At 37.4% G+C, this 14,714-nt stretch overlaps 2 protein-coding genes across 3 annotated transcripts; both read right to left on the bottom strand.

Moving 5' to 3' along the window:
* Positions 1 to 451: 451 nt before the first annotated feature.
* LOC104109794 (14-3-3 protein 4) lies at positions 452 to 5,363 on the bottom strand. 2 transcript variants are annotated; one of them, XM_009619155.4, is made up of 5 exons: positions 5,226 to 5,363; positions 3,525 to 4,025; positions 3,324 to 3,446; positions 1,046 to 1,162; positions 452 to 774 (listed from the first exon to the last, which is right to left on the bottom strand). In XM_009619155.4, the coding sequence occupies exons 2-5, from the start codon at positions 4,002 to 4,004 to the stop codon at positions 712 to 714; spliced, it is 783 nt and encodes a 260-aa protein (XP_009617450.1). In that variant the 5' UTR covers positions 4,005 to 4,025; positions 5,226 to 5,363; the 3' UTR covers positions 452 to 711. The 2 variants fall into 2 exon arrangements, with proteins under 2 accessions (XP_009617450.1, XP_070052246.1); XM_070196145.1 differs by having other exon boundaries at positions 4,976 to 5,248.
* A 2,906-nt stretch (positions 5,364 to 8,269) lies between these two features.
* On the bottom strand, positions 8,270 to 9,098 carry LOC138905687 (uncharacterized). Its single transcript, XM_070194207.1, has 3 exons — positions 8,854 to 9,098; positions 8,568 to 8,778; positions 8,270 to 8,425 (listed from the first exon to the last, which is right to left on the bottom strand). Exons 1-3 carry the CDS (start codon positions 9,096 to 9,098, stop codon positions 8,270 to 8,272), a joined length of 612 nt encoding a protein of 203 aa, XP_070050308.1.
* Positions 9,099 to 14,714: the final 5,616 nt, after the last annotated feature.

Genomic DNA, 14,714 nt, shown 5'->3' with positions numbered 1-14,714 from the left:
TATTAAAATAAAATTTGATTAAAAAAAACTCACACTAGAAGTTGTATATGGCTACTATATGCTTCATAGTTCTAATGTACTTCATATACATATTTGATTTTAGAGAAAAGATTGAGGGAATTGATGTTAGACTTCGAGCTGAAAGTTTTAAATATTTTCACTCTTCTATTAGAGTTTCGCCATTTTACTCAAAAGAAGGCAAGTACATTTTCTTTTGAATATGCTCATTGCATATTAAATAAAGGAAATAGTAAACATGACTTTCTACGCAATAACGTAGAACCAGTAACTTTTCAGCCCATATGCCAACACTTGCACAAACTATTTTTCTCAATCATGTGAATCCCAGGGATTCGAGGGAGATGGTGGAAATTTCAGGAAAGGGTTAAAAAGTTTTGCTAGATGTTAACAATTAATTCCAGGATTTCAAAGGATTTTGAAAATACATGGGTGATCACACAACATGCAAATGAGACTATAAATACGAGCAAAGTCATCAACACAAGCAAGTAATGCCACCATGTCAAATTTTAATCACCATAGCACTAAGCGACTATCTTGACCACATATTCTATCACACTACGACATGTTTTATATTGAACCATTTAGACAGTGACACACACAGCCATTGAAGTATCTAATTCACGATCTGGCTATATCCTCAAGCAGCACCCTATAAAATAAAGACTAAAAGACTATGCTACTAACTCATCACTGCTGCCCCTCGCCTGACTCATGCTTTGGAGCTTCCTTGATATCATCCTCAGCATCCTCCTGGAATCAGAATATTTAACAACAAAAACCATTCAATATCAGTAATTCAATAGTTAAAGTATGCGAATAATATTCCAGATTTTAGCAATCAAGCACAAGCTGATCCCTTTTTCTGGACATACACATGTTAAGCAAATCTTTTGTTAGCGTGGGTGGGACTCTGTGAGCCTGTGTGTGTATGTTCGTGAGAAAGAGAGAGACACGCAAATACATACATACATATATATATATATATATATATATATATATATAGAGAGAGAGAGAGAGAGACCGCATTATCTGAAGTCCAAAGTGTAAGATTGTCTCTGAGAAGTTGCATGATCAATGTACTGTCCTTGTAAGATTCCTCGCCCAGCGTATCCAACTCTGAGATAGCTTCATCAAAGGCCTACACAATTAACATCATTGTTTATAAATATCTCCACACATAATAAGGTGTTAATAAAGAAGACGAGGAACACTTAAAATCACGTGGTAAGAATGCCTCAAAAGACCTATTATCCTTCAAAATCCACACAAACTTGGTGAAAAATTGAACCAATAGAAAAAACAAATCCATATCAACGACACCAACAAGTTGTAAATTAATATTTTGTTGTGGTGGTACAATCACATTAGGTCTTGTTTTATTAGGAGATCTTTTAGTTTGATAAGAGATTTATATGTCAGTACAAAAGTAGAGAACCACCAGTGCTACAGAACATGTAATTGGTCTCTCCCCCCCCCCCCCCCCCAAAAAAAACCTTTTTTTATAAAGGAGAACCCTCTAATTGGTCTTATAAAATAAATTATTGAGCATTGATGAAACAGAGTCCAAAAGAAGCAGAATGATATTGAGGGTTAATATAGCCGGTTCCAAGTAGTTTGATGCACTGTAGAAGTGGTTGTTATTGTTATATAAATACTGTCTACAGTTTACAAAGTTAAATAAGGAGCAGTCTGAAATATTCGGCCACACCATAATTGATTGGATAATTTTTTTACCCGTCTCAAAAGGTAGATAATTATATCCTCAGGGTCAGACTGTAATTCTCATCCTACCACTATAATTGTAAGAAGATGATGCTTCCTAGTCTTCTTGATTATCATGAAACTTAATTGTGACTTGACTTTGAGTACAAGAGCAATATGATTTGATACTAGGGTCCTACAAGTCAAGCTGCCAACCAAATGGTCATGTTCATGCATAAACAAAAAGCTATTCAGGCTGCATTGGATATTGGTTTAGAATTCCAATGTAACACCTACCTCTAAGCTAATTAAATGAAAGCACTCTCTTTCTACAGACTAGTCCATGCTATTTTTTTTGTTTCGTCAACCGTCGAGTACTAGAAATTCATTGTCACCACCATATAGGGAGACAAAGAAAGCTAATTCTAATGGAAGCCCGACAATATAAGACATAATCTAGAGAGACGCCAGATGAAGTATCACCCTGAGTTCAGAAGTTCTAAAAAAAGATGACTACAACTGACAACACCTTACTAGAATTGCTGCTAGGTCATATACAAGGACAGAATCCAGATAAGCTTTAGTTTAAAATTTTTGCGTATGAAACTGCCACAACCCAGGCCAAGACCCTGAAGTGAACAGGACAATGCAGGAAAGAATGCAAAGGAAATAAGCCCTTCTTCCGGTTCGAACGAAGAGAACTATTACAAATTTAGGCAAGACAGAGCACTTTACTCCAACCTTCGGTCACGAAAAGGCCTCTATGGCTGATAACTGTTTCAGTAAACTACTACAACAACAACAACAACAACAACAACCCAGTATAATCCCACTAGTGGGGTCTGGGGAGGATAATGTGTACACAGACCTTACCCCTGCCCTAGGGTAGATGTTGTTTCTGATAGACCCTCAGCTCCCTCCCTCCAAGAACTACCCACCTTGCTCTTGGGGTGACTCGAACTCACAACCTCTTGGTTGGAAGTGGAGGGTGCTTGCAACTAGAGCAACCCTCTTGTCCAACTGTTTCAGTAAACTAACCAGAGTATATGGCAGGCATAAATCAAATCATTCCAACACATCAACGATGATTCCTATCATTCAAACATCACATACCAAGCTTCGTAGTCATTATGAGGCCCTCTAGAGCAGCCCTCTTGTCCAACTGTTTCAGTAAACTAACCAGAGTATATGGCAGGCATAAATCAAATCACCCGCTTACCACTAGAGCAACCCTCTTGTCCAACTGTTTCAGTAAACTAACCAGAGTATATGGCAGGCATAAATCAAATCATTCCAACACATCAACGATGATTCCTATCATTCAAACATCACATACCAAGCTTCGTAGTCATTATGATGCCCCTAATGATAAAGTTAATTCCTATTCAAAAGGTACATGCAAGCTTAATTAGTATGGTAAAAATATCTAGCTTTTTCATGGACGCATAACAAATCAACTATAAGAACTAAGAAAAAAATCCATGTAAGCTTATGAGAGAGAGGAGTGTGTGTGTGTGTGTGTGTGTGTGTGTGTGTGAGAGAGAGAGAGAGAGAGAGAATAATCCAAGTCAAAGAATCAATAAAAGCAAAGAGATTACCTGTTTCGCAAGGTTACAAGCACGATCAGGTGAATTAAGAATCTCATAATAGAACACAGAAAAGTTAAGGGCAAGTCCCAGCCTGATTGGGTGAGTAGGAGCCAGCTCAGTCAAAGCAATATCCTACGATAGACGACACTCAAATATCAAATTCTGTTAAATTACAAGAGAAACTGACAGTGCTCACAATAGATCACCTACCTGAGCAGACTTGTATGCCAATAAGGTGTTCTCAGCAGCTTCTTTCCTCTCTGAACCTGTTTTAAACTCAGCCAGGTACCTGTGGTAATCACCTTTCATCTTCAAGTAAAAAACTTTGGACTCAGCTGTGGAGGCTGATGGTATTAAATGGGACTCAAGGAGACCCAAAATCCCATCACATATCTTGCTGAGTTCAGCCTCAATTTTGGCTCTGTATTCTTTAATAGTTTTGACATGATCTTCATTTCCACGACTCTCCTCTTTCTGCTCAATTGAAGAGATTATCCTCCACGAGGCCCTTCTTGCGCCAATCACATTTTTGTATGCCACAGAAAGAAGATTCCTTTCCTCAACAGTCAGCTCCTCGACATCACCTGTCTTTGCAACCTTCTCCATAAACTCAATCATTTCCTCATATCGCTCGGCTTGCTCAGCTAGCTTGGCCATGTACACATTTTCTTCACGCGATGACTCGGCCATATTTGTTGTTTGTGAAAAAACCTGATTCAACACAAATCCAGGTAAATGAACACCACATGCTGGATGTCAGAAAGCATGGCTTCACACACAGCTAAACTGTAACTTTTATATCTACTTATTGCCATTTTTCATGAATAATTTCAAGTGAACAGCAAAAAAACCCTTGAAATATTGGCATTGAGGCTCAACACCCCATGAACAATTTTTGGGATAGTTAATTTCCTTTGACCTTTGCTCAAGTTTCCAAAATTTATAAGGTGCAACTAGAAAGAAACTCATTTTCTCTGAATGGCTAACCGGTTTGCTATATTCGGAACATAGGCAGGTTTTTGCCTCTTAACAATAGTTAAAGAGCTGGTCAAATTAATTAAATCTAAACCTTTGAAGACTAAAGTGGACAGGTGTTCTTCATTTAAAGCTACGCTGGAAGAAACAGGAGAGTAACAAATGTTGCAAGAGGCACCTCAGAGGGAGCGTGAAGTGTACTGTTGGATACCAAAAGAAACTTCGTCAAGAGAAGCAACTCCCTAGTAACTAGTTTAAGGAACCTTTTGTGCAAAAGTTGTATTAACTGGAACTCATTGCTTTTAAACAAATCACAGAGATCTCCACAAAAAAATAAAGATAAATCACAGAGATATAAAAATAAACAAACAATACAAACAAACCTAATTTACATTTTTCCCTGGAGACAAAAATCATTAATTCGGTATTTGTATTTTGCAAATACGGCAAGTGAAATCATTATTTCAATTTTCACAAGCTTTTTCCAAGTAAAGTTCATGCCCAAAATAATTTCAACGTTCACAACATTTTCAACAACTTCTATTTCGTTTGTCTTTGTCGTGTTTTCCTTTTCTTTTATTGATATAGTACTTCAAATAAATGGTCAGTCATGAAATCGAGGAGTTCAAAATGGAACCGGTTCTATTTCTCAAATTTCCTTGCTTACTATATGAAATGTGTAATACCTTAAAAATCGGAGTAAAACATAGAAAGACCAACAATAACAATAAGCAGTAGTCGTGGTACGCCTCAAATAATTTCAGATTCGAAGTAATCAGGTGGTCAAAGTTTTCAGATCTGTAGTTAAGAGACTGATATGAAGAACGGAAAATCTAAACAAAACGACAGATCTAGTTATGGGGAAAACCCTAATTATAACATTATCAATAGCATAATCGATTTGTGAAGGGAGCGAAAATAGATTCGATAAAGTACCTAGGGTTATGCAGCAGGTGGTTACTGATTCTCGTTCCTTTTGTGCGCAGACAGAAGAAGAAAGCAGACAAGAGTAAGCGAATGGAGTTAAATAATAGTAGGTGACGTAAGACCTAGTAAAATAAAGTTAAATACTACTCCCTCCCTTATAATTTGTGTGACCATGTTTGACTGGGCGGAGTTTAAAAAAAAATGAATACTTTTAGAATTTGTGATCCTAAATAATTTAAAAAGGGGCTCAGAGTATTTGTGTTGATATAAAATATTTTTATTAAGGGTAGAATTGTAAGTTTAACCAAAATTATTTTCAAATTTAGAAATGGATCACTTTTTGGAACGGACCAAAAAGAAAATAGGTTCACATAAACTGGAACGGAGTTAGTACTAATATATGTTACTACTATTTCTTTTTTAATTGATTCCAATAAATTACAAAAAAAAAAAAAAAAATCACTCGCTGCACCGGATTTGCCTAACACAATTTATATTTCCTATGTGGCTTGTGAGTTATTGCACAATAAGCAAGCTACCCAATGCTCACCCAAAGGTAACGAATGCGGTTTCCTTGGGAATTTTCCAAAAATATGCTCATGTAATCTTGAAAACATTATCACATGTCTAAAATTACAAATTTTAAGGGTAATTTTGGTGTATATTCAAAGTTTTTATTTCTTTTTATAATTATAAGTCTAGTCTGATAGACAAACACTATCATAAAACGAAACACATACTAGTAATGTAGTAGATAGTTATTATAATTAATAAGAATAGTTTAAATATTTTATTTACTAATAAAACTATTTACACATACACATCTCAAAAATTAAATAATATAGTTGTTATGATAGCAATATATAATATTTGTTGGAACTAAGATATATACACAATAAATATGTACATACAAATGGATATAACAACAACAACAACATACCCAGTATTATCCCACACCGTGGGGTCTGGGGAGGGTAGTGTGTACACAGACCTTACTCCTACATTGTGAAGATAGAGAGTTTGTTTCCAATAGACCCTTGGCTCAGGAAAGCACGAGCACCACATTAATGAAAAATATAGACAAGAAGCGACAGTACCCAAAAGCCATATAAAAGCAGAATAAAACAACAAGATAGTAAGGTGATCAAGAATGAAAGAAAATAATGGTTAGTCATAAAAATATATTACCAACAGAAAGCGAGACTGCGTGTCAATACTACTGCTATGAACACTCTAGACTACCTACTCTACTACCCTAATCCTCGACCTCCATACCTTCATATCAAGGGTCATGTCCTCAGTCAGCTGAAGTTGTGCCATGTCTTGCCTAATCACCTCTCCCTACATCTTCTTTGGCCTACTTCTACCTCTCCATAGGCCATCCAATGTCAACCTCCCACATCTCCTCACCGGGGCGTCTGTACTCCTCCTCTTCACATGACCAAACCACCTAAGCCGCGCTTCCCGCATCTTATCCTCAATAGGGGCCACACCCACCTTGTCGCGAATAACCTCATTTATGATCCTATCTAACCTAGTGTGCCCGCACATCTATCTCAACATCCTCATCTCTGCTACCTTCATCTTCTGGACATGGGCGATCTTGACTGGACAACACTTAGCCCCATACAACATCGTTGGCCTGAACACCACTTTGTAAAACTTGCATTTAAGTTTCGGTGGCACTTTCTTATCACACAAAATACCGAAAGCGAGTCTCCATTTCATCCATCCTGTCCCAATATGATGTGTGATATCTTCATCAATCTCCCCACCCCCTAAATAATAGACCCAAGGTAGTTAAAACTTCATCTCCTAGGGATGATCAGTGAGGCCAGCCTCACCTCTCTTTCCCCTCCGTGAGTCTCGCTACTGAACTTATACTCCAAGTATTCTATCTTGGTCCTGCTCAACTTGAAACCTTTAGACTCTAGGATCTTCCTTTACACAAATAATTGTGCGTTCACACCGTCTCGCGTCTCGCGTCTCATCAATTAATACAATATCATCTTCAAATAGCATGCATCACGTCACTACCCCTTGGATGTGGTGCGCCAGTACGTCCATCGCCAGAGCAAACAAAAAAGGGCTGAGCGCCGACCCCTGATACAACCCTATCATAACCGAAAAATTGTCTGAATCCCCACCCACCGCCCTCACTCAGGTTTTTGCTCCATCATACATGTCCTTAATCAACCTAACGTAAGCAACATGTACACCTCTAGCCTCCAAACATCTCCACAAAACCTCTCTCGCAACTTTATTGTATGCTTTTTCTAAGTCGATGAACACCATATGCAAATTCTTCTTTCTCTTCCTATAGTGCTCCATTTATCTCCTAACAAGGTGGATGGCTTATGTAGTCGAACGCCCCGGTATAAACCCCGAACTGGTTCTCAAAAATAGACATACTCATCCTCACCCTTAGCTTTACCACTCTTTCCCATACTTTCATAGTATGGCTAAGTAGCTTGATACCCCGATAGTTATTGCAATTTTGGATGTCACCCTTGTTCTTGTATACAGGAACCATCGTGCTCCATTTTCGCTATTCGGTCATCTTCTTCATTCTAAAAATGACATTAAATAACCTAGTGAGCCACTCCAAGCCTGACTTGCCTGCACTCTTCCAAAACTCTATCGAGATTTCATCCGGCCTGGTCGCTTTGCCCATGCTCATCTTATGCATAGTCTCCTCAACTTCATTAATTCTAATTCGCCTACAATACCGAAAGTCACAACGACCTCCGGAGAGTTCCAAATCACTCGGTACAATTCTCATGTCCCTCTCCTCGTTCAAGAGATTATGGAAGTAGGTTTGCTATCTCCGACGGATAATACCCTCATCCAACAAAACTCTACCTTCTTCGTCCTTGATGCACTTTACTTGGTCCAAGTCACGCACCTTCCTTTCTCGTGCCTTGGCTAACCCGAACAACCTCTTATCCCCACCTCGGCCCTCGAATTCCTCATACAAACAACTAAAAGTTGCAGTCTTGGCCATCATAACTGCTAGTTTTGCCTCTTTCTTAGACAACTTATAATGCTCCCTATTATCCCTCTTCTCCTCCTCGTCTACACTTTCCACTAGCTTCAGATACACTGCTTTCTTGGTTCACTTTTCCTTGCACCTCCCCATTCCACCACCAGTCTTCCTTGTGACCACCAGAGTAACCCTTTGAGACCCTTAATACCTCTCTCGTGGCTTCCTTAATGCATTATGCAGTTGTGATCCACGTAGAGCTTGTGTCCCCTCTACTCCTCTAAGCCCTCATAGTCAATAGCTTGACCCCTAACTCTTGCGCTTTAGCTTCCGTCAAGGCTCCCCACTTGATCCTATGTTGGCTATACATTGCCCTCCTCATCAAGGTCCATGACTAGGAGTCTATGAAGGGGCGAGAGGTTCTCACTCAATATGACCTTACAATCCATGCAAAGACCTCTATCAGACTTCCTGCAGAGTAAATAATCAATATGAGTCTCGGCCACCAAACTCCTAAAAGTGACCAAGTGCTCCCTCTTATTCGGGAAACTCGAGTTTGCTATCACCAAATCAAATGCTCTAGCAAAGTCCAGCAGAGACGTTACTCATCTGCTTCTATCTCCAAAACCAAAGCTACCATGCACATCATCATACCCCTCAGACGTCGCTCCAATGTGGCCGTTGAAATCTACTCCTATGAAAAGCTTCTCGGTATGCGAGATACCATACATCATCTTATCCAAATCCTTCCAGAAATGCCTCTTGACTTCCTCATTCAAGCCTGCTTGGGGTGCGTACGCACTGATCATGTTTAAAGTAAAACCTCCAACAACTAGCTTATTAGTCATCAGCCTGTCATTCACCCTTCTAACCTCCACCACTAGTTTACAAAAGGTCATTATCAACTAAGATACCTACCCCGTTTCTGCCCCCACCCTCCCAGAATACCATAGTTTGAACCTGTCCATATCTCGCACCTTATATCCTACCTACCTAGTCTCTTGTACACTATGAAAGTAGGTCTGCCATGTCCGACGAATAATCCCCTCATCCAACAAAACTATACCTTCTTAGTCCTTAATGCACTTTACTTGGTCCAAGTCACGCGCCTTCCTTTCTCGCGTCTTGGCTAACCCGAACAACCTCTTATCCCCACCTCAACCCTCGAGTTCCTCATACAAACGACTAAAAGTTGCAGTCTTGGCCGCCGTAACTGCTAGCTTTGTCTTTCTTAAACAACTTATAATGCTCCATATTCACCCTCTTCTCCTCCTCGTCTACACTTTCCAATAGCTTCAGATACGCTGCTTTCTTGGTTTTCACTTTTCCTTGCACCTTCCCATTCCACCACCAGTCTCCCTTGTGACCACCAGTGTAACCCTTTGAGACCCCTAATACCTCTCTTGTGTCTTCCCTACTGCATTACGCAGTCATGGTCCACATAGAGCTTGTGTCCCCTCTACTCTTCCAAGCCCTCATAGTCAATATCTTGACCCCCAACTCTTGCGCTTTAGCTTCCGTCAAGGCTCCCCACTTGATCCTAGGTTGGCTATACATCACCCTCTTCCTACTCCTCTTCCTTTAGATCTCAAGGTCCATGATTAGGAGTCTATGAAGGGTCGAGAGTTTCTCACTCAGGATGACCTTGCAATCCTTGCAAAAGACCTCTATCGAACTTCCTGCAGAGTAAATAATCAATCTGAGTCTCGGCCACCGAACTCCGAAAGGTGACCAAGTACTCCATCTTCTTCGGAAAACTCGATTTTGCTATCACCAAATCAAATGCTCTAGCAAAGTCTAGCAGAGACGTTCCTTATCCATTTCTATTTCCAAAACCAAAGGTACTATGAACATCATCATACCCCTTAGACGTCGCTCCAATGTGGCCGTTGAAATCTCCTCATATGAAAAGCTTCTCTGTATGCGGGATACCACACACCATCTTATCCAAATCCTCCCAGAAATGCCTCTTGACTTCCTCATCCAAGCCTGCTTGGGGTGCGTACGCACTGATTATGTTCAGAGTAAAACCTCCAACAACTAGCTTACTAGTCATCAGCCTGTCATTCACCCTCCTACAAATAACTAAAAGTTGCAGTCTTGGCCCCCATAACTGCTAGCTTTGCCTCTTTCTTAGACAACTTATAATGCTCCCTATTCACCTTCTTCTCCTCCTCGTCTACACTTTCCATTAGCTTCAGATACGCTGCTTTTTTTGGTTTTTACTTTTCCTTGCACCTCCCCATTCCACCACCAGTCTTCCTTGTGACTACTAGAGTAACCCTTTGAGACCCCTAATACCTCTCTCGGGAATTCCCTAATGCACTACGCAGTCGTGGTCCACATAGAGCTTGTGTCCCCTCTACTCCTCCAAGCCCTCATAGTCAATAGCTTGACCCCCAACTCTTGCGCTTTAGCTTCCGTCAAGGCTCCCCGTTTGATCCTATGTTGGCTATACATCGCCCTCCTCTTCCTCTTCCTCATGATCTAAAGGTCCATGACTAGGAGTCTATGAAGGGTCGAGAGGTTCTTACTCAATATGACCTTGCAATCCGTGCAAAGACCTCTATCAGACTTCCTGCAGAGTAAATAATCAATCTAAGTCTCGGCCACCTAATTCTGAAAGGTGACCAAGTGCTCCCTCTTCTTCGGAAAACTCGATTTTGCTATCACCAAATCAAATGCTCTAGCAAAGTCCAGCATAGACGTTCCTCCTCCGTTTCTATCTCCAAAACCAAAGCCACTATGCACATCGTCATACCCCTCAGACGTCGCTCTAATGTGGCCGTTGAAATCTCCTCCTATGAAAAGCTTCTCGGTATGCGGGATACCATACACCATCTTATCCAAATCCTCCCAGAAACGCTTCTTGACTTCCTCATCCAAGACTGCTTAGGGTGCGTACGCATTGATCATGTTCAAAGTAAAACCTCCAACAACTAGTTTACTAGTCATCAGCCTGTCACTCACCCTCCTAACCTCCACCACTAGTTTACAAAGGTCATTATCAACCAAGATACCTACCCCGTTCCTGCCCCCTCTCCAGAATACCATAGTTTGAACCTGTCCACATCCCACGCCTTATCTCCTACCCACATAGTCTCTTGTACATAAGCTATATTAGTCTTCCTTTTCTCGAGAATTTTCGCTAACTCTACAGATTTTTCAGTGAAAGTTCCTATGTTCCAAGACCCCACTCTCAGCCTAGTAGCTCCCTTAGCCCTCTTACTCCCCTCCCCCCGCGCTGACACCCCCGAGGACAAGAACTTACCCTACCATCGTTTACCAAAGCCACTATAATCTAGGAGTCATTACGCAAGTACTATCCCGAAAACAAGCGACAAAAATAAAATGAATTACCGAAATATAATCTACCACTAAAGGTCGCAAAACAAGTGAAGAAAAAGAATAAAGGAACTAACGGGAACTATAATCTACAACTAAAGGTAAGAAAATCAGGTGAAGAAATAAAATAAATGAACTAAAGAAAACTATAATTTGCAACTAAAGAACAGAAAAATAAGTGAATGAATACAATAAAAGAGCTAAAGGAGACTATAATCTACAACTAAAGGTCAAAAAAAATGTGCAAAATTAAAGCAAAACTACGAGGGGATATATGAAATAAAGATGTAAACAGGTAGATAACAATATAAACAAGTAGGTAAAGCTATCACTAATGCAATTAATTTGACAATATTAAGGCAAATACTAACTAAAGATTCAAGATAGGCAGGCAAGGAGATAAAATTCCGCTAAAATATCAAACTATTAAAATATCAAGACAAGAGAGGAACAATAGAACCTGAATTGCAACCCTTGAAGTTAACGAAAATCTGACCGGCGGTGATGATGCAAGTAGTATACAAAAGATAAAATATGAGAAGGTTGCCTGAAAACCCAAGTAGATCGAGTCAAATCCGACGAAAATTACCGAAAGTGGCGTGAATGCGAAGCGAAACGATTTTGGATATGGCAAAACGGCCACAACGGGATTGAAATGAATTATTTAGTTGAAAAATAATTATATCTAAAATAGTGACCGAATGGTATCAGAGCCTGCACCAGGAGAAAGAAAAAAAGTTTATCTGACAAAAGAAAAAATAAAGCAAGTACAAATTAAATAGAAAAACAAGTCTGCTCAGAGCGACCAAATGCTTTTTTAGAAGAAAAAATACATATTGTAAATTTTCCCTACACATAACACTTTAAGTTAAAGGACATCCTAACAAAAGCAAGACCAATTCAAATGATCAAGAACTACTGGAATATTATAAGAAATGAGATTAAAGAAATGTATTGAAAAGAAAATAATTAGACCTTCTAAAACACGTTGGAGTTATTTTGCATTTTATGTAAATAATAGTTTAAAAAAAAAAGAGGAGCACCAAAATTAGTTATAAACTATAAACCTCTTAATAAAGCATTAAAATAAATTAGATATCTCATTCTTAATAACAAAAAATTATTAAAAAGAAAATACAAGGCAAACATTTATAGCAAAATTTCAAATGAAATTATGATTCGGGGAAAATATAAAATACTACATCATTTAGAGATGTTCATAAAAATCCGAAAAATCGAACCAAACCAAATAGACAAAAAAAAATGACACTTTTTTGGTTGGTTTGGTTTTAGTTTTGGTTTTGAATTTTAAAAACTAATCAAATCTGGTTTGATTTTAGTCAAAAAATAATCAAAAAAACTGAACCAAGCCGACTATAAAAATAACTATTTAAAATTTATTATTACACCTATATATTTACATATATGTATATTTTTATGCAAAGTTTCTAAATTCTTATAGTACATGTTAATTTACACTTTTAGTCTAGTTATTTGCTATTATAATAATCTACTTCTTTGGCTTTACAAACCTGTTTGATTGGTAGTTTCTTTTGGTAAGTACAAGAATCTATGTTATGTTAAAAAAAAATTATTTTTAATTGAGTTCTTAAATTATTCATCACTATTTTATTCAATTATCACTAATATATCTTGGTAAATGATAGATCTCGCAAAGAGTTTGATAGTGTTACGTTGAAAATGTAGTCGCAGAAATATGTGTTGGATAGTACATGTTTCGTATTTAAGAAAAAACCAATAAATAACTCAAAATTCGACATAAACCAAATCGATAAAAATCGACTTAATTGGTTTGTTTGATTTGGTTCTAATATTTGAAAATTCGAGTTACTTGGTTTGGTTTCTTTTTAGAAAAAAAATCCGATCCAAACCGAATCATGAACATTCCTATTATCATTTAGTGTCCCATTTGGACAATATGAATGAAAATATAAAATATCATTTACTATTCCCATTTGGACAATATGAATGAAACTCATTGGGCCTAAAAAATGCACCTTCAAACTTTTAAAATATAATAAATAATATTTTCTTTTGGTGTTAAAAAGACTAAATGATGCAAGCGAATGGAGTTAAATAGAGTAGATGATGTAAGACATAGTAAAATAAAGTTAAATACTTGCTACTATTTTCTTTTTAATTGATTCCAAAATAAATTACATTTTATATACTTAAAATTCTTTAGTTTTTTATTTTACTCCTAATAATATGCTCATATAATACTAAAGATATTGTTACATATTTAAAATTACAAAATTTAACGGTAATTGTTAAATATTCAATTTTGTTTTCTTAAATAATCCAAACGGACAAATACTATCATAAAATGAAACACATACTTGTACTACATTAGATGATTATATTAAGAGTAACTTAAGTATTTTATTTATTAGTAAGATTATTTTCATATACACAATTTTAAAAATCGAATAATATATTTGTTATGATGAAAAATGTATACACTATTTGTTGGATTTATTAAACATGCCAAGTGTATTTGAATATAGATTTTTAAATAACTATAGAAAGAAAATCATTAGGTTGAAAAATAATTAAAAACTAGTATTACTACAAATCATATTTTCTCATCTTTAGTATTAGAGACTTTCTTTTTTATAAATTCATAATTAAAATAAATTATCTAGCCATTTCAATTATAACGGTGGCATATAAAAAAGAAACTTTAAATTGCAATTTGCAACTAAATTACCAGTTTTAGTAAAACACAAACCTAACCATTGAAGGGTTTAGGGCTTATATAATTGGTTGAGTCCTGAAGCTTTAAGCCCTAAAGTGAGACGAACAACAATATTGCTTAGAAAAAAAATTCTCAGTAATGGGATACATGCAAGAAGCCCGAGAAAATCACGTCAACAAGAAGGTCGAACAAGATAATTTTCATCGATTCTGGAACCTTCTTTGAAACCCTAAATGTCCTCTGAGAATTTCTTTGTGTGTTAAAATTAGGTTACGGAAAATGTTCATACTCATATCTCTCTTGTATATTCCAAATCGAAAGAGTCGCTCAAATATGTTGCTCTTATTTTGTTCCATGTTATATTTCACATTCCATAATTTGGATAGGTTGTATTTGTAAAATAAATTATTTTTGCGACCAAATTTTATTTGCTCAAGGTTTGTTCAGAAAA

Source organism: Nicotiana tomentosiformis, chromosome 2, assembly GCF_000390325.3.
Source record: "Nicotiana tomentosiformis chromosome 2, ASM39032v3, whole genome shotgun sequence".
Classification (NCBI taxonomy): domain Eukaryota; kingdom Viridiplantae; phylum Streptophyta; class Magnoliopsida; order Solanales; family Solanaceae; genus Nicotiana; species Nicotiana tomentosiformis.
This window is presented reverse-complemented; position numbering and strand designations above follow the sequence as displayed.

Coding starts and splice junctions, on each gene's coding strand:
- LOC104109794 (XM_009619155.4), bottom strand. CDS start 4,004: ATGGCCGAGTCATCGCGTGAAGAAAATGTGTACATGGCCAAGCTAGCT. Junction 3,447..3,524: donor TGGCATACAAGTCTGCTCAG/GTAGGTGATCTA, acceptor CGTCTATCGTAG/GATATTGCTTTGACTGAGCT. Junction 1,163..3,323: donor CTTGTAACCTTGCGAAACAG/GTAATCTCTTTG, acceptor TTAATTGTGTAG/GCCTTTGATGAAGCTATCTC.
- LOC138905687 (XM_070194207.1), bottom strand. CDS start 9,098: ATGACCTTTTGTAAACTAGTGGTGGAGGTTAGAAGGGTGAATGACAGG. Junction 8,779..8,853: donor ATTGGAGCGACGTCTGAGGG/GTATGATGATGT, acceptor GGACTTTGCTAG/AGCATTTGATTTGGTGATAG. Junction 8,426..8,567: donor ACCTTGATGAGGAGGGCAAT/GTATAGCCAACA, acceptor TAATGCATTAAG/GAAGCCACGAGAGAGGTATT.